Source organism: Osmerus mordax, chromosome 25 (genome assembly GCF_038355195.1).
Source record: "Osmerus mordax isolate fOsmMor3 chromosome 25, fOsmMor3.pri, whole genome shotgun sequence".
In the NCBI taxonomy this organism is placed as follows: domain Eukaryota; kingdom Metazoa; phylum Chordata; class Actinopteri; order Osmeriformes; family Osmeridae; genus Osmerus; species Osmerus mordax.
The window spans coordinates 5,279,217-5,306,163 of NC_090074.1; the positions used below are offsets into that span (position 1 = coordinate 5,279,217).

At 54.4% G+C, this 26,947-nt stretch overlaps 2 protein-coding genes across 2 annotated transcripts; one reads left to right on the top strand and one right to left on the bottom strand.

Moving 5' to 3' along the window:
- Positions 1–3,038: 3,038 nt before the first annotated feature.
- On the top strand, positions 3,039–6,217 carry zgc:165604 (uncharacterized protein LOC792578 homolog). Its single transcript, XM_067229366.1, has 6 exons — positions 3,039–3,102; positions 4,229–4,383; positions 4,478–4,676; positions 4,862–5,017; positions 5,481–5,603; positions 5,912–6,217. Exons 1-6 carry the CDS (start codon positions 3,039–3,041, stop codon positions 6,106–6,108), a joined length of 894 nt encoding a protein of 297 aa, XP_067085467.1. The 3' UTR covers positions 6,109–6,217.
- A 3,274-nt stretch (positions 6,218–9,491) lies between these two features.
- On the bottom strand, positions 9,492–26,500 carry LOC136933512 (pecanex-like protein 3). Its single transcript, XM_067228941.1, is given in 36 exon segments — positions 9,492–9,827; positions 10,303–10,715; positions 10,903–11,072; positions 11,291–11,565; positions 11,762–11,992; positions 12,501–12,648; positions 13,049–13,152; positions 14,372–14,602; positions 15,058–15,311; positions 15,573–15,788; positions 16,043–16,101; positions 16,377–16,506; positions 16,786–16,894; positions 17,511–17,688; positions 18,001–18,145; positions 18,423–18,573; positions 18,681–18,773; positions 18,905–19,010; positions 19,136–19,245; positions 19,436–19,527; positions 19,621–19,731; positions 20,087–20,258; positions 20,465–20,497; positions 20,895–21,048; positions 21,296–21,453; positions 21,675–21,816; positions 22,040–22,118; positions 22,349–22,515; positions 22,681–22,810; positions 22,953–24,115; positions 24,117–24,714; positions 24,844–24,939; positions 25,152–25,191; positions 25,421–25,526; positions 25,686–25,894; positions 26,271–26,500. Coding segments are annotated over 36 exon segments (6,882 nt in total). The 5' UTR covers positions 26,424–26,500; the 3' UTR covers positions 9,492–9,671.
- Positions 26,501–26,947: the final 447 nt, after the last annotated feature.

Here is a 26,947-nt window from a genome sequence, read left to right on the forward strand (position 1 = left end):
CACCTGCCCCAGTACTACTAACACCTGCCCCACTGCTACTAACACCTGCCCCAGTACTGCTATCACCTGCCTCAGTACTGCTAACACCTGCCCCAGTACTGCTAACACCTGCCTCAGTACTACTAACACCTGCCCCACTGCTGCTAACACCTGCCCCAGTACTGCTATCACCTGCCTCAGTACTGCTAACACCTGCCTCAGTACTACTAACACCTGCCCCACTGCTGCTAACACCTGCCCCAGTACTGCTAACACCTGCCCCAGTACTGCTATCACCTGCCTCAGTACTGCTAACACCTGCCCCAGTACTGCTATCACCTGCCTCAGTACTGCTAACACCTGCCCCAGTACTGCTATCACCTGCCTCAGTACTGCTAACACCTGCCCCAGTACTGCTATCACCTCCCTCAGTACTGCTAACACCTGCCCCAGTACTGCTATCACCTGCCTCAGTACTGCTAACACCTGCCTCAGTACTGCTAACACCTGCCCCAGTAATGCTATCACCTGCCCCAGTACTACTAACACCTGCCCCAGTACTGCTATCACCTGCCCCAGTACTACTAACACCTGCCCCAGTACTGCCATCACCTGCCTCAGTACTGCCAACACCTGCCTCAGTACTGCTAACACCTGCCCCAGTACTACTAACACCTGCCCCAGTACTGCTAACACCTGCCCCAGTACTGCTAACACCTGCCCCAGTACTGCTAACACCTGCCCCACTGCTGCTAACACCTGCCCCAGTACTGCTAACACCTGCCCCAGTACTGCTAACACCTGCCCCAGTACTACTAACACCTGCCCCACTGCTACTAACACCTGCCCCAGTACTGCTATCACCTGCCTCAGTACTGCTAACACCTGCCCCAGTACTGCTAACACCTGCCTCAGTACTACTAACACCTGCCCCACTGCTGCTAACACCTGCCCCAGTACTGCTATCACCTGCCTCAGTACTGCTAACACCTGCCTCAGTACTACTAACACCTGCCCCACTGCTGCTAACACCTGCCCCAGTACTACTAACACCTGCCCCAGTACTGCTAACACCTGCCCCAGTACTGCTATCACCTGCCTCAGTACTGCTATCACCTGCCTCAGTACTGCTATAACCTGCCCCAGTACTACTAACACCTGCCCCAGTACTACTAACACCTGCCCCAGTACTGCTAACACCTGCCTCAGTACTGCTAACACCTGCCCCAGTGCTTCTAACAATTGACCCAGTACTTCTAACTCCTGTCCCGGTACTTTTAACAAGTGACCACACATTAAGATGCAGAGAGAGTTCAGCAGACAGATGCAGGAGAAGGATAAAAAGATAGAGAATTTGACGCAAAGAAGGATGGATCTTAGTGGTCAGTTTTTTAATGGAGGTCAATAAAATCAGCGAAAGGAGAAGCCCACATACATAAAGGATGAGAGGGTGATAGAGGAGAGGAGGACAAGAGTGTAGATGAGAGGAGAGGGGAGATAGAGAGACTTAAGACCAGACTGAGAGATCGCAGTGAAGACTTCTTGACAGAGGTCCACGCTGTAAGGTAGTAGAAGGAGCTCTCCTCACATGTAGAGAAACAGAGGGAGGAAGTCAGAGACTTCATTCATACAAACATTGTCAGCTATAATTGCTGAATTTTACTGTGAGCTTCATGACATATGTACTGTATTGTGTATGTATTGTGGTAACATTATCGGCAAAATAGTCATGTTGTTGGATCATATCTGATGAAAGCACATTTGGAATTTATCATCAAAGGACAAACTACACACCGTTCTGGCTATATGAACCAGCAGTTTTCTGTTTAATTAAACTTGCATGTTAACGTTTTTTCTACAATTGATGTCATGCAGCAGACCTCCGTGAATTAATTTGCCTCCTGTGGCGGTTAATGGTTTTAAAAGGTTGTGCTTTTTGTTTCCTTATCAAACCACCTCTAATACTGATCCATATCCACATTTAGCATTACATGTCTTGGTCTTGTCCAGATTTCAGTCTGGACAAGACCAAGACTTTTTGGTCACAAAAAGTAAATGTAAAAAATATTTGTACAGCTGAAATAAAGTAAATCAGGTTACATTGTATTTTATGAATACAATTTAAAGTGTCATTAAAACATGTTTGAAGCACTGAATATTATGCTCAAGAAAGATAAGAATGTATCTGTATTAATTTCATTATTTAAGAAATTCAACAGTTCTTACAGTATTTCAGTGGCTCAAATGCTAATAACATCAATTCAAATACCAACATTTTGGAATCCGTTCTGAGAACGTTTAAGAAGTAGGATAAGTCTCACTGGACCAGGATTACTGCATTAGATCAAAAAGATCTACATGGGTGACGAGTCACTTGATCTTACTGCCAATCAACACTAACGACTGACAGGTGTGCTTCACAAATGAGCAGGTGAGCCGTAATGGCCTACTTTCTTTCCTGTCTCCTGGGAGACGGAGTGAGAGAGTCATGAAGGTCGTCACAGGGGCCCTGGTAGCTCTCTGGAAAAGTGTGTACCTTGTAAGTGAAGGTCCCTCTGCAGGGACCTGGGTTTGAATCCTACTTGTGCCTCACTTTCCCTGTCCCTCACTGATCTGTCCCAAACAAAGCAGAAACTGCTATAGTGAAAATATATTTTTTTAAAGCACAATTTAAAGATGTTCATTTTCTTGTCGGCATGTTTTATTTGACAGTATGACAAGAGGGAGGTGACACACAGGGGTCCCCCAGCCAGAATCCAACTCAGCTGAACCAGGATCTGAGCCCACGCTGTCGTGTTGAAACCTCAGCCTCAAGGGCCCTTTCCTTCATTCAGAATTCAAACGTATCTTCCAAAAAGCTGTTTTTGTGTCAACCCTGAATGCAATACCGAGAGGGAGAGAGAGACAGAAAGGGGGTGAGTAGGAGGGGGGAGCCTCGGGAGGGAGCAGGACTGGTGGGGTCGCTCAATAGATGAATCATGCATGCCTGGTCATTGCTTCCTAATCTTCCTGCCGGGCCACAGGCATTAGTTTACATGGCGGATAGTGTTCATGTTGTGATGGGCTACTCTGGAAGGTGGCTGCTCTGGACTGCTTATTTGCTAACTTCTGTTCGTCAGCATGGTGAGTCACTTGCAATTAGCAATAACAAGGCCGTTATTTAGAAAGCAGTGAAACGTTGCGTAAAATCCACCAGGTGGATGCGTTTGTGTTACTTGAGCATATTTTCTACATTTGTCATGATATATTTTACACATTGACGTGTGCAATGGCCCATGCTACACTTAGAAAGTTTGTACTTTAATAAAGTATATTAGATATGAATACATCTAATCGTATTAGGCCTCTTGACAAGCAATGTGACAGAGTGCTTCACATCCGTTTTTATCAACTAACGTGACTACATGGTAATACCTTCAGTGACAACATTGTAGTTAGCTTCATCGTGTTTCAGTGGTACTAGATAGTACAGTAAAACTTAGTTTGGGGGAGGTTGAGCTTTCCAGGGGTACAATGATGTTAACATTGATCTTGTTTTGGTGACACAGCCTTCTACTGACCCTTTACAACATTCACTTACCCCTTTAACCCTTCCCATACTGTCCCTTTTTACACTAGTAATAACATTCAGCTCACACAAAACCCTTTACTTTCATAGCAAGTTCCACAAAGCTACGTTTGACCATAGGTATGGCTACGTAGTGACATGGTAGTTAATGTAACCTCAATGTAAAGTGCTGCCTGGCTTTCTATGGAGAAAGACATGACAGCCTGGCCTAAAGGCCTAATGAAGTGACTATTGTTCTGCCTCTGCCACTTTGTGATGAGATGTGTTTTGGTTTTCTCTCAGAACTGTCAAGTGTAATTAACAGCCAATATCCCCGGTCGGTTCCCACACACACAAAGGACCCGGGGCTGCTTGCATCAGAGGAGGGGGAGGGAAGGATTCATTATTACAGTAATGAGCACAGGGGAGGGAGGACAGCAACAGAATGAGTCCAAGAAAAGAAAAAAAACTTGGAGGGACCTCATATTGGACAAGATTTAGATTAATATAATAGTAATAGACTCAATTCAAAACCTTTTATTCGGATAATATAATCATGTACACAACTATTCTCAAGGGGTGATTTGTTGTCAAGGAAACAAATCAATGCATCATTTCGTCGGTTTCTCTTTCAGACTGTCTCGCACTCTTTGCTCCACTGACCTGGCCCTGGCCCACTCTGTCTTGTCCACCTCTGTGCAGACGCAGTGAGGGTGACCATGAGGGAGGAGAGTGTGGAGGTGGTCCAGGGGGACTCTGTGACCCTACCCTGCTCCTTCTTCACCATGAGCCCCCTGTCCAGACTCAACATCATCTGGACACTGGCTCCTTTCTCCCACCCAGACTCTCCCTCCCAGGTCAGGCTCTCCCAGACACTCCCCTTGAATCCCAACACCGCACACTCGCCCATTGAAACCTTTGACATCAGTGACCTAACAACCTCCTCCTCAGGTGATTGTTTATGACCACGGTCAGGTGATCGAGGACCCCTCCCTCACTGGCAGGGTGGGCTTTGCGGGCATCCCTTGGAGCGCCGATATCGTGCTGAACGACACGCGCGTGTCAGATGCCGGAGCCTACCGTTGCGTGGTGAGCAACCCGCCCGAGACTGGCGACCCTGGCATCGGAGAGCTCGCCCTCAGCGTCCTGGGTAGGGGCTGGAGGGGGAAACCCTCTACTCTGTTGCGGAAGTTGTAGCGCGTTGCATTAGCCTCTTGTGCGATACGATCCACTGTAGTAACAGACCAAAATGACTGTGGAAACGTGAAAGAAAAGAAAATGGTGGAACTTAGATGGTGTCTAGTTTACTAAACATGACTGTCTTTGGACTGGCAGCACCTCCATCTCTGCCTCTGTGCCTCTGGGACGGATACACGGGTGTGGGGGGCACGGTCACTCTGTCCTGCATGGTGGCCGAGGGGGTCCCCACCCCAGAAATGAGGTGGCACAAGCTCCAACCAGAAGAGATCTCTCTACCCATGAACATGGACGGTAAGAGTTGCTTCATGTACGCCTTGAATCGAAGCAGGAAAAAAAAGGAATCTCGTGGCGCAGAGCAGGTGTGCTTTTAACATATTTGCGTTGTGTTGTTACGCAATTTTCTTTTACATGTATACCTTTGAGATAAGACACGTCATCTGGAAAACATTTTGATAAATTCAAAAGGGGAGTCATTGTGTTGTCGTGTATGGTGGGCTTTCTTTCCAGTGTAAGCACAGGACAGGGTGAACAGACACTGGGTAAAAAGCAACATTCCTGCAACACTGTAATACAAGAACCCATATAGCAACATTAAAATAACAACGGGAATTATAAGGCATTAATAAGATAATATAAGGCAAGCCTTGGTCTACAAATGAGGATTACCGTAGGTCAGTGGTAAGGTCTTCCATTTCTCCCACACTTCCCTGTAATGAGAGGGGAACGACGTGCTTCCTTCTCTCTCCTGGAACAGGGGATCTCTCAGGGTCCGTCCGGATCGTCAACGTGTCGTCTCAGAACTCGGGGCTGTATCGCTGCTCCGTCACCAACCTGCTGGGGACCCAGAACTGCTACATCCACCTGTCGGTGTACGGCCGTGAGTATTCTCTTCGTCCGAACCTTAACGTTTGTTTTCCAATGGTGCGAAAATGCGGTCCAAGCGATGCCCCTTCTCACTTTTGGGATCCTTGGATTGAGTGCGAGAGGACCTGCTCACGTCTGTGTGGTTGCATCCGCGCTTTGTCGAGCCCTGCCACCGACGGGTGACCACTGACCAACCTAGTCGCATCACGATCCGCATTGATTACTTTTCAAGATGTGAAGGAACCAAAAAAGAAAGTAGGATTTAGAAAGCCATTCAACGATGCTGGATATTTCCTCATGTCCCCCCTGGTTTGCCTGCAGCTCCGGAACGTTCCCCAGGGATACTGCAGGGGGTGCTGCTGACCCTGTCCATGGCCTTGGTCCTCGTGGCCCTGACGGTGCTGGTGCTGTGGCTCCACCGCTCGAGCCGCGAGAGGAAGTGGAGGGACGGGGAGGAAGAGGAGTGTTACAACGAGATAAGGTACACGCCCTCTTTGATGAAGCGCTCGTTTGTCTGAGCTCGCCATCCACGGACGGAGGACAAACTCAGACGGGCCGCGTTTGCGAGCCACCCCACCGGCTGTGGAGACTCGGCGAATTGGTGGAACATTCTACCGTGTTCTGAAAGGAGAGGTCAAGAATATGCCGCGTGCGTGTGAACCGTGCCTTTACTCCCGGCTGTGCCCCCATTTTGAATCACACCTGTTAAATAAAAGTGGCATTGTCTGACATAACCGTTTGTGCTTCTTTAAAGAATAGTAATTACAGGTTTGTCTTGTTGCTACTATTCGAAAGGTCCATGAAACAGAAATGAAGACGAGAGAAGGTTTAATAAAAATCAATAACACATCACGTACTTCGCAAACAATGACACAAAAAGCATTTATTTAAATAGGGGAAAAATGACATTAAAAAAACTGTACAGAACTTTGAATATCAACTTACAGTTCTTAAATAACCCCCCCCCCCCATCCACTCAAATGATGACAATAAAAAATACATGGGATGGTGTACTATAATACATTTGTGCAAAAATAATTATTACTGGATTCTTCCCAAACTGCATGACTGACTGAAGAGTGCCTTTACACTCGGGTGAGCGATCTCTTCTGACTGGAGGGTAAACAAGAGAAAACCTTTACCAAGCCACAGCATAGTGTCTTCCATTAAAAACCAGAAATCCAATGATAATAAAATAGATTTATATATATAATTTGATATATATATATTTATATACAAAACATGCTGTACATAAATGGCAGAGATTTTGGAATCCCTTTTTATTATTGACACCCAGGTTATGTCCAGTAACTTGTGCTGTCCTTGCTCTCAGTAAGAAGTCCCTGCTTTGGATATAACAGTGAGAATGGAAAAGGAAACACAAACCAGCGAAAGAGCCCCTGTTTTTTCCCCCTTGAGGCGTAGGGATACGTATGGGTGGAAAATACTGGCAGCAAGTGCAGAATTTCCCTGCCCCCCAATAACAGAATTCCAAAACCAAGAGTCTCGCAAACAGAATTCCAGGGGTTCGAGACCTCGGAAAGGTGCCAGTATTCTGCCAGCTCGTTCTCAAGGAATTGGCACTGCCATGGACATGGACTACATGGTACGACACCGAGAACAGGGAATCGATTTGCCTCATCTTATTCAAGCATCTTCAAAATTGTGTCAACGATTGATAAACCCTGCCCATTAAAGAATAAAAAAAGAAAAGAAATGGATAGCTGCATACCAAACAGCAGAAAAACAGATTAACAAGCCAGTAAGCCACTTCCTATTGCTGTATGTAGTCGACATGACTTGCATCCAGGCCACTAAGGCAACGTCCCGATGCTTTGCCCTGGTGGTGCCTAACCTTTGGCTGGTCAGGAGGAGGCCTTCCAGAGCGTCAGCTCTTCAGCACTGAGATCACAGCCACACGCACAGGCCGGGCGTCCGCTTAACCAAAGGCTAAAGGATCGTGTCAAACATGGATGTCTAGCGTTGCAACTCTGGCAGCTGTGGAACCATTCGTGAAAGGGAAATGAAGTTTCCCCATTACGTAGGCTGACGGGGGCATTCAGACGACGACTCGGGGTCGATTTAGGGTACGGTTTCAGTCTCCGTGCTACACTGTGCTGTTGTTAATTCGGCGAGGTTTGAATTCCCAGCTCCAGTCCAGACGGGACTGTGACGTTGGTTGCTGTGGAATCGAGCGCAGAAGTCCACCTTCTGGGACAGAGTACTTGTATGGCACAAGGTGATTCCGGATAGTTAGACTGTTGATGATAACACATTTCTACTCCTTACAAGAACTGAACCAGGAACAAAGATGGGGGGGGGGGGGCAGTCCACAGTTCGACTCGCAGCGGGGAAAAAAAAAAAGGGTGCACGATCGCCTGGTTGTGTGATATGTTGCCCTTAAGAGCGGTTCTCCACCCGTCGACATCAGTGTTTTCAGTCACCCCGTACAAAAGCCTGTTTAAAGGGACTTCTCAGAAAACCTTCCAGTTATTTCGTGAAAAACCAAACGTGTGCGGGGAGGGCCAATGCAGTCGGGGGTGAAGGTTTATAATAAGCTGAATCATGCGTCCCATATGTCTACCGCGTCAACGTCAGAAGATCTCGAGAGATGAAACCCTCTTAGTCCCTGTGTCCCAAACTATTTTTTGGAAGTAAATCAAATAAATATGACGTCTTTGTTTTTCAGTTTTTATTTAACTTTGTCTCCAGCTAAAACGTTGGAAGACCGTGGAGCACAAACAGTAGTTGTAGGTATATTAGTAGTAGCAGGAGGTGCCGTAGCAGTAGTATGGTTGGCTGGGGCGGTACTTGGTGTGCGCGAGGCTCACCCAATCACACTCTCACAGAGTGCCGTCTGGGTCCCTCCCGCTGGAAAGTCAAGAGCTGATTGGATCAGGATTGATAGGTCGGCCGCTCAGAGGAAACTCGGCCAGTTGTGGTGCTTCAAGTAAAAGTAAAAAAAAACAAAAACATTCCATACACCCCCTGCAAAAAAAAAAAAAAAAAAAAAAAAAGAGAAGTCTTTAGTAGAAACGACCCCACCCCGCCCTTTAAGGTTGTGTCCTGTGAGTGCCCCAAAAATACTAATAAATAAAAACATGCAGTCCTGATGTCCATGGGCCCTCTCTCCCCCCGCCCCCTCCCTCCCAGGCCTCCAGCCAGGTCCAGACCTGTCTGGTACAGGCAGGGAGGATTCCTGAAAGGAGGTTCCCCTCACGGGAAGGCTGACCGAACGGAGGGCGGCGCCGGGAGGCTGTCTATGACCTCAGGGTGTGAGACCAGGCGTTTTTGGAATGTGTGGTGGGGGGGGGGGCACACTGGGGAGGGCGGGACTAACTGAAGGGAGTACTAGTTGGATATTTTGCGTTCGGTGGAGGACTGACGAATGGGGTAGGCTTAAACGGGAGGAGGGTTGTGGGGGGGGGGGAGAGTTGGCCGAAAAAAGGCTTATTGTGTCCGAAAGGAAGTCCTCTTTCACCAGTTCACATGGAAACCATTCCCTTTTTAATGCGTGCCACTGTCTCAAAGTAGCGGGGACGAGACGGAGCTCACCTTTCTGGATTCCAGAAGAACCCCCCCCCCCCCCCCCCCCCTCAGGAATCCCTTAATTGCACAACTTATTTTTGGGGTGTGAGAGTGTGTGTGTGTGTGTTTGTGTGCGTAGGAGGGTTGGATCGACACGGTCATGGCCGAAAAGGTCTTCCTCAAAAAAAGTCTCTCTTAGAAAGTGCACTTTTTTTCCCCCCTCTTAAAAAGTCCCAGCGCGCCGGCTGCTGTTTGGTATGACTTGGTTCTGCCGCGTGCCCTACATGAAGCCGTTCCCTCCCTCCTCTAAACAGGAAAAGGGGCCGTCGAGGAAACATCCGTCACCACGTCCGCCCGCTAATGAAAAAGGCGAAAAAAAAAAAAGACTAAAAAAAAGAATAAATGATATCATGATATTCTTGTGAGATTTTGCAACACGGAAGGAGGTGGCGGAGAACAGACCGGCCCACCCCCACAAAAAAAAAAACCTGCAGGCTAGAAAGGTTCCAGTCCAAACCTTTGGACCCCCATCCTAGAACGTGACTACACAGACCTAGCCAAGGTGCTCCAACAAGGGCAGCTCTGTAGACTCCTCCCTGGGGGTAAGGGGGTCGCCTGGAGACTGGGGGGTGGTTTCCTTAGACTGGGTGACCCCCAGGGGGTCCTGGGTGAGGCTGGCCTCGGGAGGGGGGGGCCCCGGGGTCGGGGGCTGAAAAGCAGAGCAGAGCAGAGATTAAGAGCGGCACCTACCATCTACTACTTGCACAGTAGAATAACTCCATCTCAAACACAGTTTGTGTGAGTCTATCGTGAGACTAAACTGCAGTTTTGCGCCTTGACTTGCACTTCCATGATCGCATTTCCCAGCGATGTTTGGTTCAAATCCTGCGGCACTCATGAGCCATCCTGCAATGTTTGAGGCCGGGTTCAAATGTACATACTATAAATACAATGGCTACTCTCACGTCTAAATGATAATCAAGCACATCTATAATGACATGTTTTGCTTTGTTGTGTTTAGTTGACGTAGATAATATACTTAAGACACATTTTACTCTGCAACACTTCATAACTCCCGTCTTGGAAACCATCTCACGAAGCTGACCTGACCATTTTTATCCGGAATGGCGACTAGCGACTCATCGGGTGGGACCCAGCCTATCACAGACGGCGCCGACGTTCACCTGTGTCCTCGCGTTCGGACCCCCCCCCGCGTCCGCCGAATCGCCGGCCGGCGGCCCGTTGAAGCCCTTCCTGCCGGAGAGGCTCCACTTCCCGTAGGGGCTGTCGTAGACCAGGCCCAGGCCGGCCCTGCCCCCGCCGTGGTGGTGGTGGTGGCCCCCCGCGCCCTCTTGCCGGCCCCCGGGGCAGAAGAAGCGCTCGGGCGCCGGCAGGGGAGGCAGCACCATGGAGCTGCTGAAGGACAGCTGGGAGCTGGAGAGGTGCTGGCCCAGCAGGCCCTGGATGGACGAGGTGCGGTGGAGGGAGGCGGCCAGGGCTCCCTCCGCGCGGCCCTCTGATTGGCTGAGCAGGGCCAGGGGGAGGGGGTGAGGATGGTGGGGCCAAGTCGGCGTGGGGCCAGCAGGGTTGTCGGTACCTTATAACCCCACACACACACACACCGAAAAAAACCCCAACACCTCTTTAAGAACAGAAACATCCCATACGAGGAGAACATCGACCCAATTTGATTGTGTATAAGCAATGTCAATGTGTGGGGGGAGGAGATGGTGACCGTCCCAGGGTGGTGAGAGGTGATCTGGGGGGGGACACCCCAGCCTTACCCATGGGGGGCTGCAGGGTGGTGAGGTGGGGCTGGGGGAGGCTGGAGGCCGGGGTGCTCTGGGTGGTGTGCCCGGCCGGGTTGTTGGAGATGGAGGCCGAGCCCCCACCGCAGTCAGAGTCCTCGATGTTCCCCCCGCTGTTGCAGCCGGCGCCGCACCCCTTCTGCAGCCTGGAGGACGGGGAGCAGACCCCCGTCGTCAGGGGGGACGGGACGTTATGGTGAGTGTGTGTGTGTGTGTGTCAGAGAGCCTCAGTGGGGCGTAGCTGGCTCGACACGTTTCGATGTCGCCTGGTGTGTGTGTGTGTGTCTACCTGCGTGCGACGCTGCTGGCTCAACACATTTGGTATGGGTGTGCGCTTGGTATGTGCGCGTGTGTGCTCCTGTACCTGTCCCAGCTGCTGAGGAGCCAGGCGTAGATGTTGTGGGGGCTGACGGGGCCCCCCCACACCGAGCGCAGCTGGGCGTGGCCGCCGGCGTACGACGTGGTCAGCGGCGACACGTAGATGGGGTAGCCGATGGGCTGGTCGCAGGACGAGTTGATCATGTTCCGCAGGGCCTGCTTGGCGTTCTGGATGCTCCCGCGCTCGGGGTTGCGGTTGCGCAGGAAGACCAGCTCCTGTTGCTGCCCCGCCCACAGGCCCCGGACGCACTCCCTGTTCACCTGGAGGGGAGGAGTGCGTGCGTGTTTACGGTCAGAATGTTTATGTTTACGTCACCGAGCAGATTTCCACAGTGCCTGGGGTGAAGGTGGTCGAGCTCAACCTCTCTCAATCCCTCTGGACAGAGAGTTGTCTCCCCCCCCCAGTTCTAGAACGTACCGGAACAAGAAGCAGGGGGGGGGGAGGGGGGGGCCTTACCTTGATGACCCTGAAGCTGAGGAACCTCTTGTTGAGCATGATGATCTTGTACTCGTCGCTGCCGTCGTCCATGACGTGGCGCAGGGCCAGCAGCGAGGGCGTGTTGGCCAGGATGGCGCTGCGCCACACCGGGTCGCCCTCGTGCGAGATCAGCATCTTCTCCTCGTTGGCCGTGATGGCGTCGAACAGCACCACGGGGTCCTCGTACTCGTCCGGGGACGTGAAGTGGTCCTGGGGAGGGGAGGGGGGGGATGGTGGCAGAGGAGGGAGGCATTGTGTCATTCCACTGTTGTCGAGAGAATTGCCGCGTCCACAGTGGACGCCGATGCCAGAATAGTAATAACAATGAAAACAATAAAGCGAAAAAAATAAATAAAGATTTAAACAAAATCGAAAATCGCATTTAATTGGATTTGTGGAGCCCTTTTCACAAGCAATGTCACATAGGGGGCTTCACATACGCCCACAGAGCTGCACCTAAACCGACCCAAACCCTCAAGGAAGACGAGGAAGAACTCCCAGGACAACTCGGGAGAAAAACACGTCCGAAAGGAGGAGGAGAGATTCAGCGGGGGCTGCCTTCCTCCAGAGACGGCCCGGGGGGGGGGGGGGGGGGGGGGGGGGGGGGGGGGGGCGACGACACACAGAGAGGAGCGGGCCGGAGGCTGAGCGCAGTCATGCATCGGGAGGTTTCGAAACGATGTCTGCTGTCAGAAGGGTGGTTTCCCCGGGTTCCTACCTGGTGGAGTTTCAGAGACATCCGCACCCCGGGGGCCACCACCCTGTTCAGGAGCTCCATGTCCGCAAACACCCACTCGTCCCTGGGGCAGGTGATGCGGAAGTCCCCCTTAAAGAGGGCGTGGAGGCCGTACAGGAAGGGCTCCAGGCTGAGGGCATAGCGAGACACACACGTTACGGGGATCTACACAACGCTGACCCACAACAGTGGAGGTGTGTGTGCGTGTGAGAGTGAGTGTCTCTGTGTGAGAGAGTGAGTGTGTGTGCGTGTGCGTACGTGTGTGAGTGAGTGTGTGTGTGTGAGCGTGTATGTAGGTGTGTGTGCGTGTGTAAGCGTGTAGGTGTGTGTGCGTGTGTAAGCGTGTATGTGTGTGTGTGAGTGTGTGAGCGTGTACGTGTGTGAGTGAGTGTGTGTGAGCGTGTATGTAGGTGTGTGTGCGTGTGTAAGCGTGTATGTGCGAGCGTGTATGTGTGTGTGTGTTTGTGTGTGTGAGTGAGCGTGTGTGTGTGTGAGTGTGTGTGTGTGTGTGTGTGTGCAGGACTTGTCACCTGGCAGACATGCTGTGCGAGGCCGTGCCCAGAGCCCTCCTCCCCAGGATGCAGAGGCCGAAACACAGGGTGACCAGGGGGGAGTCCCTCTCGCTGTCCACCGGCTGCAGCGCCACACAGGACATGTGGGGGAAGGGGAAGGGTTAGCAGACGGATTCTTCTTCTGGATTTGGTTTGGGTGTGGGGGTGTATAATCGTGATGGAACTGTAGCTGAATTTATTAAAGATGAAATAGCTACAACAGTGACAAAGCAGAGGAGAGAAAGGAGAAGATAGGAGATAGGAGGAGAGGAAGGAGAAGGGAGAGATAGGAGATAGGAGGAGAGGAAGGAGAAGGGAGAGATAGGAGATAGGAGGAGAGGAAGGAGAAGGGAGAGATAGGAGATAGGAGGAGAGGAAGGAGAAGGGAGAGATAGGAGGAGAGGAAGGAGAAGGGAGAGATAGGAGGAGAGGAAGGAGAAGGGAGAGATAGGAGATAGGAGGAGAGGAAGGAGAAGGGAGAGATAGGAGATAGTAGGAGAGGAAGGAGAAGGGAGAGATAGGAGATGGGAGGAGAGAGAGAGAGAGGAGAGGAGATAAGAGGAGAGAAAGGAGAAGGGAGAGAGAGAAGAGGAGAGGAGAGAGAGAACAGGAGAGGAGAGAGAGAGAACAGGAGAGGAGAGAGAGAGAACAGGAGAGGAGAGAGAGAGAGAACAGGAGAGGAGAGAGAGAGAGAACAGGAGAGGAGAGAGAGAGAACAGGAGAGGAGAGAGAGAGAACAGGAGAGGAGAGAAAGAGAACAGGAGAGGAGAGAGAGAGAGAACAGGAGAGGAGAGAGAGAGAACAGGAGAGGAGAGAGAGAGAACAGGAGAGGAGAGAGAGAACAGGAGGAGAGAGAACAGGAGAGGAGAGAGAGAGAGAGAGAACAGGAGAGGAGAGAGAACAGGAGAGGAGAGAGAGAGAACAGGAGAGGAGAGAGAGAGAGAACAGGAGAGGAGAGAGAACAGGAGAGGAGAGAGAGAGAACAGGAGGAGAGAGAACAGGAGAGGAGAGAGAGAGAGAGAGAGAGAACAGGAGAGGAGAGAGAGAGAACAGGAGAGGAGAGAGAGAGAACAGGAGGAGAGAGAACAGGAGAGGAGAGAGAGAGAGAGAACAGGAGAGGAGAGAGAACAGGAGAGGAGAGAGAGAGAACAGGAGAGGAGAGAGAGAGAGAACAGGAGAGGAGAGAGAACAGGAGAGGAGAGAGAGAGAACAGGAGGAGAGAGAACAGGAGAGGAGAGAGAGAGAGAGAGAGAGAGAACAGGAGGAATCCCGCCGGCCCGCCCCCAAACCCCTCTAACCCACCGTCTGCCTCCGGCTGTTGCAGTACTGAATCCAGTCCAGGTACACCACGCAGAAGGCGGCCGGGGTGATGCCCGAGGCGCGGTGGTCGTAGTCCTCGTCGATGTTCAGGTTGAAGGTGGGGTCGCTGTCCACGTAGGCCGGGCCCAGGCACGGCCTCAGGGCCTCCTGGACTGCCTCGTTGGCCAGCCACTCCTCCAGCTTGGCCGAGCGGCTCACATAGTAGATGATGCTCTGGGGGGGGGGATACACACAACGTTGTCGTCAATCGAATCGCTACGGGAGTCACGGGGGGGATCGTTCACCATTGCTTCCCATTACCATGGGTAACGGCTTCAACAACAAGTGTATATATCTGGCAGATGACTTCGACAATAACAGTGTATATCTAGCGGATAAGACCGTAAAAAAATACACTCTATATACAGATAACAGCTTCGACGACGAAGAACCACGTCCACCGATCAGTAAAACTGCTTCGACGACAAGAACCACATCCACCTATCAGTAAAACAGCTTCGACAACGAAGAACCACATCCGCCAATCAGATAACTGCTTTCAACGGCGACTATCCACACAGACGGCAGATCAACCGAGATTTCGACAGGGGGGAAAAAAACAGCGTCCGGCCGCCTAGCTCCGGAAAGTTCCGAGCCCGTCCCCCCCTGGTCCCCCCGTCCCCCCTCACCTTGACGTAGTAGGTGATGAGGATCTTGCGCAGGTCGAACACCTGCAGCATGGAGGCGGCGTTGTTGTCACTGATGCTGTAGCCCTCCAGGATGTACTTGGTGGCCGCCACCTCCCAGGCCAGCCAGCGCTGGCCGAAGGCGGCGTTGAAGGAGAGCACGTGGGGCAGGTGGCCCGGCTCGCAGCAGCAGCAGCCCTCGTCCTCCTCCACCCCCTCTGTGATGGCCTCCACCTCCCTCTGCTGGCAATAGGTGCCTGCACACACACACACACGCACGCACGCAGGATGAAAGAGGGAGACGGTGAGCGGACACCGCCCGACGCAAGGACGCTCAAGGTCGCCGGACACTTCGGGTCGGTCGACGTTGAACTAAAGGAAACTTCTCAGCTAAATTACAGCTTTGTCTTTTTTTCTTTTCCCGAACAAAACTGGTTCCCTCCCCCCCCCCCCCCCCCTCCCTCCCTCCTTCCCATCCCTCCCCTCCCTCCCTCACTCCCATCCCTCCCCTCCCTCACCCCTGAACTCCAGGCCGCGGAGCTGGAAGGTGACCAGGCCGTTGCCGATCTCGATGATGTGCACCAGGGCGTTGAGGTAGTCGGAGGCCAGGATGAAGCAGTCCCCGGCCGCGTAGTTCCCCCAGCGGCCCAGCAGCAGGTCCCCGCATAGGCTGTGCTGCAGCGAGCGCGTCAGGTGCTCGTAGAAGATGGAGTTCAGGTTGTTGTCGTCGGCGCCTGCCGGCCGGCCCCCGAGAAAGGAGGGAGGAGAGGGAAAGGGGGGGCGGAGGGGGGAGGTGAGGAGCGGAGGGGGGGACGGACGTGGGGTCATAAAAGGAGGGGAGAAGGGGAAAAGAGAGCAAAAAGGGAAGGGGGGAGAGAGAGCGGGTGTGAGAGAGAGAACTGTTTGAGGGCACACGGAGGGCACCGTCGCCAGAACGACCACCAGAGTTCAGACAGGCGGAGGCGGACGCCATAACACACTCCCTCACCTGGGTTGCGGTCTAACTGGGTTGCAAGTCTGGTGTTGGAGTGGTCCACCCGTTTGGTGCTGGGGGGAGACACACACACACACTCCGCTGGTCATTTTACGAACCGTCCAACACAGTAACACGACTTTTCTCGCTTAACGGAATGGACTTGAGGACAGGCTACCATCCAGTCTAACCCCCTAGCACACCCGGTTCAAAGGAATGGGTCGTTACCAGGCTTCTGCCGAGCTGAGTCACGACTCCTTCATTCGAATCAGGTGTGTTGGGAGCAGGGAAACATCTAGAACATGCAGGTGGGGGGGGGGACACGCGACACTGGCCCGAAGACACTCACTTGTAATCTCGCTCCCAGAACTTGACGGGGCGGGTGTAGGAGGTGACGAACACGGCGCTGCCCAGGACGGGGTTGAGAGGGGTGGAGAAGAGGGCGGAGAAAACCGCCTGGAGGAACAGCATGGCGGAGTCTGGAGGACACCCTGGGGTTAAGGAGCTATCATACTTCACTTGACTTGGTCACATTTGCCTGATAAAAGCTAAACAACAGTCCTGGGAAAAAAAAGAAAATATGAAACCTCCATCCCTACTCAAACGAAAGGCTAACAAACTGCTCTGGGCGTTCAATATCCTTTCGATGACAGGGAAAGAAATTACACGTCGAAACGGAAACGCCTGTCGCCGTTTCCACCGAGCGCTCCGCGAAGGGCGCGGCGGCGTCCGAGCGGGGCGTGGCGGAGGAAGGATACGAGGCACGGCGAAGGGCTGGGCGAAGGCGTGGAAGGCGGAGCCCCAGGTGATCTGCCAGGGAGCGATGTAGGTGAGGACGAAACGCAGCTTGTAGAGGAGGTCCCACAGCTGCAGACACACACACACATCAGCCCAAGACGAACAACATCTCGTTCCTTTCAGCCTTAGGATCACATCACAGTCCCTCGTTTTGGTATTCCGTGAATTTCAATAACAGTCGAATCGCTGGCATGATTTATGTTTGTCCGACGAATGTGTTGCTACAAAGTTTCCACTATGAAAAAAAGGACTGTTCTTAGGGTCTCTTCTGGCTACGTTACCTTCAAGTTGTCCGTCCCACTACGTGTTATCTACTCTGACAATGTTATTACAGCGTGTCAACTAAGCACTGTGTGAGGGGAGGGGAGGAGAGGGGGAAGGAGAGGAGGAGGAAGGAGAGGAGAGAGGTGAGACGAAGAGAGAAGGGAGGAGAGAAGGGAGGAGAAGGGAAGGGAGGAGGAGGAAGGAGAGGTGAGACGAAGAGAGAAGGGAGGAGAGAAGGGAGGAGAAGGGAAGGGAGGAGGAGGAAGGAGAGGTGAGACGAAGAGAGAAGGAAGGAGAAGGGAAGGGAGGAGGAGAGGGGGAAGGAGAGGAGAGAGTAGCAGGGAGGAGAGGGGAGCAAACATCACTAACACTAATCCCCCCCCCCCCAGGGCGCGTCGCTCCCGCCGTGCGGACTCCTGACCTTGCTGAAGAGGATGGACATGAAGTAGAAGTCCAGGAGGAAGGTCTCGGAGAAGTGGGGGTAGTCGAAGTGGAAGAAGAGGGCGGTGAAGCAGAGCGTGACGTACTGCAGCGACGGGGCGCAGAAGGACGAGCGCAGCAGCTTCATGCCGGCCAGGGAGATGAAGAGAGCCCGGCCGCTGGGGAGAGAGAGAGAGACGCAATGACAACCTGAAACGCTTTGGAGGGCTCTTTGTTGAGAGAGAGAGAGAGAGACAGAGACACAGAAAGAGACAGAGAGAGAGAGAAAGACAGACACATATAGACAGACACACAGACAGAGAGATACAGACAGAGAGAAGGAGACAGACACACGCATACACAGCGACAGACAGACACACACAAGGAGACACACAGAGAGACAGACAGAGACACAAAACAGAGACAGACGGCCAGTCCGGCCCTCTGTGTGTGTGTGTGTGTGTGTGTGTGTGTGGGGGGCGTCCGCTCACTAGAGATCCAGCTCCTTGTGGTTCTGGCTGACGCCGCGGGCCTCGGTAGTCAGGGAGTTGAGCACCACGGCGGGATAGATGAAGTACTTCTCCACGCACTGCAGCCAGGCGTACAGCTTCTCGAACCACATGAGCTGGGCCGCGTCTGTGGACGGGGGGGGACGGGGGACGAGGACACTGCTTAAGAGACATTTGGGGACGACGTGTACCCTGCCTGCGTTCGACGTGTGGCCATCACTTTGAAATCTCATTTTCAATAAGCCTCGTTGTTCATTTGCTTTTTCTTCTGTAGGCGACCCTCTGGTCCCTAATCCAGGGGGTTGTTCTGTGTGTGTGTGTGTGTGTCGACACCGACTGCAGACATGGTGTGTCGGCTTGCTGAAGAGGAGGAGGTGGGGGGGGGGGGTGGGGTGTGGACTCACCGCGGACCTCGAACTGGCTGTACTCCCTGGAGCGCAGCAGGGGGTGGGCCAGGCAGAACCAGGGCAGCTGCTTGCGGAGCTGGGGCAGCACGTAGTGGGTGAGGAAGCCCACGGCGCCGGCCACCACGTACAGGACGAAACTGAGGGCCGGCTGATGGGGAGGGGGGAGAGAGACAAAGCTAAATGGGAGAAGGGAGGGGCCGCCTGAGGTCAGAGATGGCGTTGGTGGGGTGGAGGGTGGGGTGGGTGGCGACAGACCTGCAGGGCGATGAAGACGGTGCTGGCACTGATGGCGAAGGTGATGACGGCCATGAGCGGACACACCACCAGGTCTGAATGAAGAGTCTCCTTCTGCGGGCGGCGAAACACGGGGGAACGAGGTAGGGAAGAGTTTAAAAAGAAGAAGAAAAAAAAAAATACACGAATACATCCGCATTCTCTCTCTCTCTATATAACGCGAGTGTCGTGCGGCCCTCCCTCACCACAGAGTTGCGTAGCTTCTCCGGCAGGGGGTCCTTGATCTCCAGCGGTGGGTCCTCGGGGGGGCGACCGTCCAGCTCGGGGAAGAACCTGGAGCGAATGAGAGACCTGCCGACCAGAGAGACACCGCCCCACACAGCCCGGTCAGAGAGAGACCGACACGGTCGCAATACGATGCCTGTCGTTGAGCGGTGCGTTTCGCCGAGAGACGCTGTGTCGCGGCGTTTACTGACCAGAGGATGGTGGGGTCGCTGCTCTGGCGGCTCAGGTGGTAGGAGAGAGCCAGGAGCAGGCCGCAGAACACCGAGAACAGGACTGGCACGTGAGGGTCCACCCATGGGGCCTGCGCATACGGTCAAAACAAGGGCACATGAAAATGAAAAGAAACGAAAAAAAAAAAATATATATATATATATATATAATAAAAAATACAAACAAATTAAACAACATCACAGACTCCCTTTTAATATATATATATATTTTAAGTCTCTAGATTCAAAAACACAGGAGTGCTTGCCGTTCAGGCCACTTACGTTGATAGCACCGAGGCAAAATCCATAAAGCAGCGCCGACACCAGCACACTGCGGATGAGGCTGTACAGGGATGACAGGGGGCTGGTGGTGGCTGTGGACACACACACACACACACAGATGTCAGCACTCGACTTGGCTGAACGTCAGGGCCGGTGTGTCGGCGGCGCGTCAGCTCGGCGCTCACCCGTTCCCCCGAACACGTGCATGTCCACTTGCTCCAGCAGACACATGATGAACGTGTTGACCTGAGGTAGGAGGCCGAACAGGAAGATCACAGGGAAACACAAGGCAAACACTGTGGAGGGAGGGGGGGGGGGGGGAGAGAAAGTCACACAAAAATCAAATACGACATTTGCGGACACGTGGCTCTCTGCCTGGGTAGATAAGTCTGTTGGTGCGCTAATTATGCGTCTATGCTTTTCATCGGCTTCATGAAGAGGGTGGAAAACGTTGCCTAGCAATAACGACACTGGAACCGAAAGTTCCCAGACTCTCTACAATATTTTTTTCTTTTTTTTTTTATAAAAAAAAGAAAAAAGAAGAGGAAACCATTGTTTCATTCCCCCTGAGCAACTCGAATACTTTGAATTCAAATGAGGAAATAAAACTCCTGGGTTCCGAAAGAAACCCAACCCCTCTGGCTCACGGACCTATGAGCACGTCCCTGGCGCAGAGCAGGAAGTGTGGGGAGAAGAAGGTGATGCCGTAGAGGGAGAAGGGCAACAGGGCGCTCGACCGGCCCACCAGGTCCAGCAGCCAGATGAGAGAGCAGCACAGGCAGAAGTAGACGGGGCGGCTGTACACGATGATCCAGTTATGGCCCTGGGGGGGGGAGGACAACAACAAGACAGACAGGCAGGCAGACAGACAGACCGAGAGAGAGAGACAGGCAGATGGATAAGGCATGGACGACAGGAGCAAACAAGAGAAACCAGCAGAATAATTCAAACATGATTTTTGGGACACAGAAGGTTCCAAAACGATTATTTTCATTTTAATTTTATTTTGGGGGGACACCAGACACTCACGTGCATCGGGGAGGCTGCATCGGGTTGAACACTCTGTCAGGGGAAGAGAAAGAGAGAAACTGTGAGCTTGAAGACTCAGAAAACAACATGACATATTTGGCAGACGTCCCTGACTTCCATACCGATGAATTGGGAATGTGAATCACATGGGTTGGTACTGTTGGCATGTATGGGTAAGTTTGGTATAGATACCGTGGCTATACACAGGTAGGTAGGTATAGAACATGTAGGTTTGGGTTCCGACGTTGTCTAGGTAAATACAGGTACTGTATCTAGACAGTTTACAGGTACAGCATACACAGGTGGAAGGCATATACAATTGGTGAATCAAGATACAAAGTTTTGCTAATGCTTAATGTTTGCCTGGCACATCAAGCCCAGACGCGTGACTCAAAGGGATCAAGTGTCACATTGGGGCCTCTGGGGTTACCTTGAGGAGGGAGTACTGGCAGCTAGCGATGACGAGGCAGAACTGGAAGACCCAGATGTCCCTGAAGAAGCCCTGGAGCAGGAGCAGGAAGCCCAGGAAGGCCACCAGGCTGGCTAGCAGAACCGCCAACACGTTCTCGCCCACCCCGCGGTTCCTGCACGGCACCCAAACACACGGGGTCAACCCACGCCCCCTCCCCGAGTTACACACAACACCCCCCTCCCCACACACACACCGCGATTTCTGCACAGAAAAACACAACTATCTATACAATATATCCCTACAGAGCTCAAGTAGGTCTCTGGGAAATCTGTTGGTTCCCTCTGTGCGTGTCTGTGTTACGGAGCTAAATACAGAGCGCAGGCGTCTTGGGCCCCCGGGGGTCTGTGGGCGTTCCTCACCGGTCCAGCAGGGCTAGCAGGGCTAGCCGGTCGTAGCGCACCCGGAGCCAGCGGCCCGGGAGCACCCAGAAGCGGTAGTACTGCCGGGGCTTGGCCTTCTCCTCGATCATCAGGGTGTTCTCCTGGGACTCGTGGAGGGACTCGTGGTCCAGGTCGAACTAGAAAACATGGCGTCGGGAGCGGGACGGTGAAAAGAAGGGGGGAGATTCGCAAATCGGTGAGATTACATAAGAAATAAGGTACTTCTAAGGTAAGAAATATGGCACAAAAACAGAGGAAAAAAAAAAGTAAAGAAAAGAAAGAAAGAAAATAAAGGTGAACTGGAAAACAAGAGGGAGACGTGGCGAGCGCTTGGTGGGGAAACAGGCTGAGGGCTCACCTCCGGCATCTCCAGGGGCACCCTGCGCACCTGCATCCCCTGCAGGACCACGGGCCTGGGCTGCAGCATGGACAGCACCGGCGCCCCCTCTGGCACCTCTGTGGAAGTGAAGCTGGACGACTGCGACTGCCTCTCTCGCTCCCTAGAGGGGGGGGGGGGGGGGGACGGACAGAGGGACGGGGGGGGGGACGACAGACGTCCGTCATTAAGGGTGCCAGGAGGCCTCAATCATCCATCATCCATCATGCCAGGATCCAGCCCAGCACACCATTGTGTGCATAAATGTTTTTTTTTTTGTGTGTGTGTGTTCAAAGTTCTTTAACTGGTCAGAAGGGAGGATGACGATAATGGCGCTCGCTACTCACTGCACTGGGTCCTCGTAGCCCCCTCCTGCAGGGCCAAATGTGTACGACCTCTTCACTCCTGTGACACAGCAACAACAACCTTGATGAACCGACAGGATTTTAGCAGGACAGAATTATTAGCAATGCTATAAAAAGTACAAAAGTGCAGCAATTTGCAAAACCCCCAACCCCCTCGGTAAAGCTTAAGAACAATTGAGCCTCCATTCCCGCCCCCCCCCCCCCCACGTCAAGCTAGGCGGCTCCTCAAAAGGACATCTCTCCCGAGATCAGAAGCCCCCGACCCCCCGGCCCACCCCCACCACGACTCACCGCTCTCGTCGAAAAAATAGTGCACTGCCCCCTCGGACGTGTCGTCGAAGGTGGACGCCTCGTGCACGCCGCCCCGCAGCAGCAGGGAGGAGGCGAAGTGCAGGGCGGAGGGCAGGGTGCGCGCCCGCGTGTGGGACGAGGTGCGGACACGCTGGAGGTCCTGCAGGCTGCTCGGGGGGAGGGGGCGACGGCAAAAAGGATTACTTAGGGGTGGGGGGGTTCTGCAAGCGTGTAGCACACAGCAGATGACAGTGCTGCATAATAATAAATGATTTGAGTGAGGGGGAGGGGGGGGGGGGGGGCTGTGTAACGTGGATGAAGTGGCGGCGCACCTGGGTGGGGAGCCCATGGTCGACGGGGGTGGGGTGGGGTTGCTGCCGGCGTTGTGGCGCCTGCGGATGGCCTGGGTCCTCTTCACGCTGCTCACAGAGTCCCTCTTGCCTGCATCCTCGGGGGCGAGAGCTGGGGGGAAGGGGAGGGGCGGAGTCAAAACACCGACAGGCTTCGCAACCTTTAAACGAAGTCGCGCAAACTTTACAAATGACTCGATATTTCCAACATCAAATGAAGAAATAACGAGAGAAGATGCCTTCTGACGTCTCACCTCCGCCCACAGCTCCCTCCTCCGCCAGCTCCCCGGCTCTCCACCCTGCCTGGTTACCGGCCCAGGATCCCCCCAGGGACTCCAGCCTGTGGAGGTGCGATCCCGGGAAGCCGTCGCTGTGCACACCCCTCGCCTCCAGGTCCGACTTGGAGATGGTGAGGGCGCGCGGGGCCGGGGTGGAGGACGAGGAGGGCGGGGGCTGCGAGGAGGCCTGCAAGGGGGCCCCTGCTGCGTTGGAGTGGCCGGCCCCGTCCATACTGAGGACCCTGGCGTGGGTCTTGGCGCTAGCCGTGCTAGCCGAGCGCTGGGCCCCGCGGGCGTGCGAGGGCCCTGTCGCCTCGAGCTCTGCCGCGTCTCCGGGCGACGGCGGCTGGGCGGCGGCGGAAGGTTCGGCGGGCGCCACGCCGGGGCTGGCGAGGTCCGGGGAGTAGCAGGAGGTGGACGAGCTGGAGTCGTCGTCCGAACTGTAGCGGCACTGCGAGCCCAGGCTGGAGCCGGCGCTCATGTCGCTGCCGTCGTCGTCGTCGTCGTCGCTCGAGTCCTCGAAGAGGCTCTCGCTGTAGGCCTTGGCGCCGAGCCGGCTCCGCACGGGGATGTAGTCGCGGTGCTGCCCGCGGCTGTGGTGGCGCCGGTACGAGCCGCAGTCGAAGCTGCCGCTGCCGGCGCCCCCCCGTTTGCGCGGGGCTTTCCGGCGACCGGGCCTGTGGCCCGCGCCGCCTCCGCCGGCTCCTCCAGGCCGCAACAGCTTGAGGTCTTTGGGTCGGACCACCTGCTGGGTCTGGCTCTGCAGCGAGGGCAGCGCCTCCGAGAGCAGGAACGGCGAGGAGGACACGGGGAGAGCGGGCTCCGAGCACACCAGACCGAGGCCCAGCCCCGTGGATGCGGAGCTGGCCTGGCGTGGAGGGGGCAGGGGGGGCAGGGGCGCCCTCCGCTCCAGGTCGAAAGCCTCCGAGTGGCCGCTGCTGGAGGGGGAGGAGTCCCGGAGGGAGGAGGGAGGGGGGCAGGGGTCGGCCACGCCGGGGGGCAGGTCGTCCCCCTCCACCAGCGTCCGGTCCAGCCCCGCCCCGGGCGAGGGCTCTTTGGAGGGCGAGCGCAGCAACACGCTGTCGGAGAGGTTGTCCGTGTCGCTGCCGTCCTGCGGCGCGGGCCCTCGGCCGGGCTCGGGGGGGGGCGGTGGCGGCGGCCGGGGGGCGGACGGTGGCTGGGTGGGGCAGGCTCAGGGAGGGGCTCTCCAGCTGGGTGGAGTCGGTCTTCTCGCTGCGGTAGCTGCTGACCGTGCTGAGGGTCTCGCGGTCGGTGGCGGCGCCCCCGCCGCCGCTGAAGCAGCTGTCGGTGGAGCCGGCCGCCATGGCCACCCCGCTGCGGCTGCCGGGGTGAGCCGTCCCGCGGGCGAAGGCCCCCGGGTCCAGCCCCAGGCCCAGCAGGTTCTCGCTCAGCTCCTGGCTCAGGCTGCTCTTGATCAGGGGGCTGAGGGGGGCGTCCCCCAGGCTCTCCGACTCGCCGGAGGGGCCCAGGGGCGAGTAGGCCCTCCTCCTCCCCACGTCCTCCTCCTCGTCCTCCTCCTCCTGGGGCAACTGCTCCAGCGCCCCCGCCATCTCCTGAAAGGGCTCTTTGTCTCCGCCGTCTTCCTGGCTGGAGGGAGAGGGGGGGATCGATGGGGACTCCCCCGGCAGGCCTCCGTAACCCCCGGACACCCCCATGAAACCCGTAAAGTCGCCGACGAGAGCCGCGGCCATGCAGGACTGGACCACGCTGGCAGCCCCTGGAAGGAGAGAGAGAGACAGAGAGAGAGAGAGGGTAGAAAGAAGTGAGCGAACACCCTAAACCAGGGCAAACTCAAAGCATTCCGAGAACCACGGCGGCTCCCCCCCCCCCCCCCCTCCAGGCTTACGGAGGGCATCCTGCGAGTTGTGGCGAAAGATGTCGCGGTGAGCGGACGTCACGATCAGGTTGTTGCTGCCCTGCTCCCTCATCAGCTCCTTGATGTCTGAGGAGGGAAGCAGACTGGAAATGAGTCGTCTCCCGCCACGGCGGACTGGAAACAGAAAAAGCGACGACGTCGGGAATTACACCCCCAGGGGATCGGATTCATGCGGCCCCTACAGACCTGTGGTCAAGTCGAGTGTGCGCTAACGACAGCGAGAAAGAGGGAGACAGAGAAGAAAGGAGTGACTAGTATAGGAAAGAAGGTTACTGTACCCTTAGCGCCTCCCGTGTCATCAGACTGGGGTAAAAACTCCTAAATGACAAATACAGATTTAGAGAGGGGGGGGGGGGGGGGGGAATGCATTCCTTTCACAAACACAAAAACAGAACGGCTGGATGTCAGTTGAGCTGCGGGTGGATCGACTGTGGATCGACGTACCACGCGCCACCGCCTCGCTCCGAGGGAAAGCGGGCGGCACGCGCGGGTTTCCCCGTGGCAAAACGCACGCCCGCCGCAGATGAGGGTGCAGGGCTGCACTCACCGACACTTGGTTCAGGCCAAACAGAGAGTGCTGGGAACTGCAGCGAACCGGGGGCGTGGAGTTGACCTTCCGGAACACGGTCATCTCCACTCCAACAGAACTGTCCCTGCGGGGGGTGGGTGGGGGTGGATGAGGGGGTGGAATAGACCCAGAAATATTAGTCACCACGCTCCACACCCGGGGCCTCAAGACTCGATAAGAATCCACGTGGAAGGGTGACCTAATGCGACGCTTGGGCCCGAGGGCGCCCCCTGAGGGCCCGTACCTGTGCTGGTTCCCGTCGTGGGCCGCGGACCCGTCATCCCCGTCCTCCGCCCTGGTGGGATCGGCCGCGAGCGAGGCCTGCCTCTTCTCCACGATCTCCCCGAGGTCGAACATGGTGTGGAGGCGGAAGTTCACCGTCTTGACGGCCGTGAAGAACGCCGCCACGGCCGCGCAGTACACCCCCGCCACCAGCAAGGTGGGGGGGAGCGCCTGAGAGGAGGGGCGCGGCGAGAAAGGGGAAAAGGGTGGAAGCCCCGGAGGAGGAGGAGAGAGACAAGCGTGTGTTGGGACGAGGTGACGTGAGGTTTACAGAACAGGCTCAACGAGAGGTGAGCATGACTAGGCCGCCATATTTGTTGCCATTAAAAGAATGCGGACTGATAACGATCAGCACCACGTCGTTGTTTAAAGTAGGCATGTACGGGAACTCCGAAGCACACCCAACACATCTCACAAACGGAAAACCGACTACGTCAGCTAGGTTTTTAAAGAGCTCATTAAAGAGAAGGGGAACAGTGTTTCTTCCTGTTCCCCACTCCCCCCCCCCCAAAAAAGGTAAGATGTTTTTACATTTGTGAATACTCACCATGTACAGCAAGAAGGGGAAGGCCAGGAGGAATATCCACAAGTACAGGTGAAAGCAGTTTGAAAACGTACTCTGATGGGGGTCCACATACCAGCCTCCTGTCAGGGAGGCCCACACCCCCTGCCGCAATATCTGAAGAGCCTGGGAACCCATATTCCCCCTCAGATATGTCAAGCCAGGGTTGCAATGCTTTCTCTAAGGCTTTTAACTCCAAACTGTCCAGTTGTAGCCACCCTGTCGCGTGTCTACAATGGCACATCCATCGAAGGTGATGAGTTACTTTGCCAATTCAATGTTTCTTTTGCTTGTATAGAAAGGCAGTCCTCTGGTAGCTCGTGGTCTTGATCACACAGGATTCCTTGCATGTTCTAGAGGCAGGTTGCTGCGATGCTTGTCTTTGTAGTTCCTGCCCAAATCTAATCCCGGTTTTGAACTTTGAAGAGTGACTTTTTTGGCACACTGGTGACCCAATGACTAAACAACAACATTCATCTGGAAGAGAGATCACAACCGCTTTGTTTGGTTCCTTCACAAATCTCCAGATATTAAAGTCACACTTCAGTTCATTGTGAATAATTCCTTATACCAGTCAAAGCAGATCCATGTAACCCTGACTGATTCTAATGCCATTCATGAAATGTTTTTTATTAACTGTATAACGTATGAATAAGACGTTT